This window comes from Sminthopsis crassicaudata, chromosome 2 (genome assembly GCF_048593235.1).
Source record: "Sminthopsis crassicaudata isolate SCR6 chromosome 2, ASM4859323v1, whole genome shotgun sequence".
Classification (NCBI taxonomy): domain Eukaryota; kingdom Metazoa; phylum Chordata; class Mammalia; order Dasyuromorphia; family Dasyuridae; genus Sminthopsis; species Sminthopsis crassicaudata.
Genome location: NC_133618.1, coordinates 497,365,210 through 497,369,642, shown reverse-complemented (window position 1 = coordinate 497,369,642; position 4,433 = coordinate 497,365,210). Strand labels below are relative to the sequence as shown.

At 40.7% G+C, this 4,433-nt stretch overlaps 1 protein-coding gene across 3 annotated transcripts in view; it reads left to right on the top strand.

Annotated features, from left to right (window-relative positions):
- The window catches only part of RGS3 (regulator of G protein signaling 3), a 172,270-nt gene that overhangs the window by 4,816 nt on the left and 163,021 nt on the right, over positions 1-4,433 (top strand). For all 3 annotated transcript variants that reach the window (XM_074293639.1, XM_074293638.1, XM_074293644.1), the window contains exon 2: positions 2,493-2,719. In XM_074293639.1, coding sequence (XP_074149740.1) covers positions 2,557-2,719 — 163 coding nt within the window. In that variant the 5' untranslated portion in view covers positions 2,493-2,556. The remainder of the gene's footprint in view (positions 1-2,492; positions 2,720-4,433) is intronic.

Genomic DNA, 4,433 nt, shown 5'->3' with positions numbered 1-4,433 from the left:
GCAAGTCCTTCATTTAAGAGGTTGAGTAAAATATTACTAAAAAATAATTTCAGCTACTTAAATTTAGGGTGCTGAAAAAGTCTAGTCCAAGAATATTCTTTGGCTTTGGGCCTGGAATATTTTTATGTGGCAGTGAATTCCATACAATTTTTTTTTATTCATGTTGAGACTCTTCCCAGTGATTGAGATCGGCAAATATTATTGGTGCTAATCATATTGGTTTTCCATCCCAAATGCTCTCTAACTGCAGGATTATTGATCTTAAAAAATAGCCTAATATTGCTGCCATATTTTCAGTGTGAAACATCAGATCTTCTTCCTTTTCAGTGTGTCTCATCTTTTCCATTCCCACTGCTTTCATCTTAATGAGCATCCTTACCAAATCATGCCTAGGTGTTTCAGTTGCCTTCTCTTTGTTACCATTAAGTCTTAGAGGAGATTCAGATGAATCTTTGCTAGCTTCTTTTCAGGGGCAGGGTAGTGTCTCCCTGCTTTCTTTTCTATAACTCTGGATCTGCTTTTCTGGAGGAAAATAGGAATAAACTGATATATGGAAAGTGAGCTACTGTATTACTATGCACTCTTTGAAACAAGGAAAATCACACTTCCTGGACTTCTGGGGGAAATCGGAGATAATGAGATGGATTAATCTAGGAGAGGAATGGGAAACAAGGACTTTATTGAGTAGGTTGAGAAGCATCTGAAGAGGTCTTTTGTTTATAAGATGATGGGACCTACTGCAAAAGGATGATAATGAGTCAATAGTTGAAAATCATTTTGGCCTTGGAGGTATGAAACTGTTGGGTAGAATTTTAGGCAGTTTGCTTACTAGAAATGAGCCCAGTAACACTGAAGAGGACAACTGTAATGCTGATTAGGAGTAGGGAGCAATGACCATGATAAGGTAGAGTGTTGGATGCCTGTCAAGAGAGGAGATACCAGGGTGAGCACTAGGGGATACTATCTTGACCTTTCCTTCAGTGAAGCTTAATTCAGAGCAGTGCTATGAGGTATATCAACTATACAAATTTCTGGGATAGGGGAAAAAGTGATCATTTTTTAGAAAGAAAAGGGCTCTCACCTGAGTGTGAGTTCTATATTTTTTCTTGAGTAAATAGAATTTGTTCTATTTTTGATGCCTTGTGAATTTGAGTGCTTATAAGGGTATCTGATGGCCATTTTTAGATTCTACTTTGGTGGAGGGAAAGAAACTATAGAAATTAGAGGTCCTCAAAGTTTACCTGGATCCTTATTGTCATGTGTTATTATAGTCGTTTTTCAGGCTTATTTGACTCTTTGTGATCCTGTTTGGAGTTTTCTTGGCAAAGATACTGGAGTAGTTTGCCATTTCCTTCTCCAGCTCACTTTTACAAATGAGAAAACTGAGGCAAACAGGGTTCAGTGGCTTGCTCAGAATTACATGGTTAGCAAGTGTCTGAGACCAGATTTAAACTTAGGAAGATGAGTTTTCCTGACTGGGTTTTGGCATTCTATGCATTGAGCCTCCTAATTACAGGAACTTTACTCACAAATCTCTCCAAGGCTTCTTTTTGCCAGATAAGCACAAACACCATTTGATTTCTTTTAATCAAGTGGGTTACAAGATGATTCTGTAGAAGCAGAATTACCTTTGGGGGTTCTGAAGAGTGATCCTCTTGGTAGCTGCCTGGGATAGGGTTCCCAAAAGCAATAGGATTGTGAGGTGAAGAATTGAAGTAGGGAAATAGCAAGATTTGAGTTTCTTTTGTACTAGGGATTAAAGACCAGCGAGATAAACAGTGTGACTTCCTTTGGGTTTAGGGGAAAGAGCAAATAAATAGAGATTAGTAGGTTTGAGGGAGCTGCTAAGATAGTATGTGGATGTTTTGAGCTGGGATACTCTGGTTTGGTTACTTTACAGCGTTGAAATGTACTTTCTTAGGTCCTGGCTATGGCTACTGTCTTCTTTCTTCTATCTAGATGTACAAACCACCACAACAAGCAAATAACAAAGATCCCCTGGATTCCATGGCACTGTCCAGGAGCCAGAGCTTGCTGAATTGACTTCCAATATAGCATATTTAGGCTTCTGAGATGTCCTCGGCTTTGTGGTCTGAGAAGAGAGAACATTTGTTAACAGGGTTGCTCTTAACTTAGCCTGACTGGCAACTTAACTCGTGTAGGACCCACAGCAATTCTGGAAATATTCTGGAAACTAAACAGCATTCTGACTCTTACCAGCCTTAACCTTTGACAGAAGCAGCAAACTTTATTTTTAACCCACCCCTTCCTCCCGGATTCTGTGCTGCTTTTTGCCTTTCTCCCTTCAGATTCTCCATGCCCTCGTGAAGCCTAGGTCTCCCCTATTTTTAGAGAAAAGCAGATGATATGGAGAAGGTCAGAAGTTGGTGGTGGTGGAGGATTTCCATACACCGGAGAACCTGGGGGAGGGAAGCATATGTAGGCCCCTTCATCTGGTACATGATCATTCTTTATTCTACCTGTTCCTGCAGGTTGGGCAGTCTTTTCGGATCACGGTGCCAGTTTTGCTGCAGACTCCAATTTTTTCCTAGGGAGATGGCTCAGTTGGACCGAAGGGAGGAAGAGCAACTATCTGAAGGCCATAAGGGACTTGGAAGAATGGAACAACAGGACCAGGTCCTTCCTCTCCTCCCTGAGAGGAGAGAGCCAGAGGTCATCACTAAGAGGAGGATCAGCCACTTGCAAGTTGAGGGTGCAGGTACACTTACTGTCTTCCTGGGGATGCTGAGTAGAAAGCAGTCCTCTTCCTGGGGATGCTGAGCAGAAAGCAGTCCTTTAAAAGCTAGCTATGCCCATGGTGGATGAGAAGGGTGGAACTCAGGCAGTCTCCATTCAATGAAGTTTTCTTTTATTCTAGCTCTTAAGTCTGTTGTTACAAAGTATGCCTGAGTATTTAACTTGAAGATAATTTGCATCTCATTATGCATGTTTTAGCATTTAAACTTAATTGTAAGAGCCAAATAAATTACATTCCGTAGTCTATCCTCTTTCTCTTATGAATCTGACTTATACCCATTCTGTTACTGCATCTGGTTGGAGTCCAGTCCAGCCTGGAAAAGATGCTGCATTCATCTGTGTTCTATTGTTCTCTTGTAATAGTCCTTGAGACCAACCTGGCTGAGATGGGGTGAGATTTCTGGTGTCTCTCAGGAACGACTAAGAGAGTACTTATTGTGTGCCAAATGATCACCAGGGGTACACAAAGCCCCAAGATTTAAGGAAGATATAGAAATTGTCCAATGATAATAGCCAGGGTTTTAAAGGGCCTTCAGTCTGCATCCTTTGAGGATACTAACACGTGAAACATCTGGCAGTAGGCAACTACTAGTTGATTCCTTGATAAAACCCTTTCCGATTATATGAAATTTAATGTAAAAACTTAGTGAATTCCCTAATCTCTGCTTCTTTTCCCTTGTGGCAAATAATCATGATTTATGACTTTATTTTTTCCATTGACATATTGGGCTTATTTGGTTTTGAAAAGTTGGATTGCCTCAAGAGATGGTGGATTCTTCCTCCTTGTAAATCTTGCAGTTAGAAGTTGGATGAACACTAGTCAGGGATGTTCTAGTAGGATCCCCTTCATGTATGGGTAGAACTAGATAATCACTGAGAACCCTTCCAATTCTCAAATTCTGTAATTGTGAGTCTTAGTTGTCCTTCTTCTCTGGACTTTTTCTTGAGAGGAACTCTTCTTGGACTCATCTCAAAGGAGAGGCATTTGCTAGTGACCTTGAGGGAATAATAGCATGTGGATCCTCAGAAGGCAAGACTTCAAATTTTTTTCTTTTTATCAGTCTTTAATAACTTGAAGTTTGACCAGATGTTGTAGTGTGAGATTGATCCCTGGAGTTTTAGTGACTTGAGTGTTTATTCACAAAGGGCATGTCCTTCTTATTTTAGTTTCTTTATTCTAAGGAATAGGGGAAAAGAGAATGTCTTTATTATGTTCCATCCACCTACTTCAGTTCTGAGAGTCTTTGATTGTTGTCAGATCCTTGGGATATATGCTAAAGGTTCTCTAGGGATTAAAAATCCTTCTCATTTTCTTAAAGGAGCTACTATCTAGTACAAGTATGGAGCTTCCTCAAAATGCTTTGCTTTAATAGAGAGGAAGAAATGATCACCTTAAATAATGAAGAAAGGTTCCTAGCAATAATAGTGTCCACTTAATTCTGATGTTTTCAGTCCCCTTGATACAGGAAGTATTGACTAGAGGCAGTTCTGGGAGTCAGTGACTGGGTTAATGAGCAGGAAAAGCCAGTTGTAGAGGGTTTCTGCAGGTTGGGGCCCATGGGTGTGGCCTTTTCACAGATGCTATGGTCTGAACAGGTGCCTTGAGGGGAGGGAGCAACATTTGTGCAGTTCAATAGGGGCATGGCCCCTCCTCCTCCTCTCTGGGCGGAAACTTG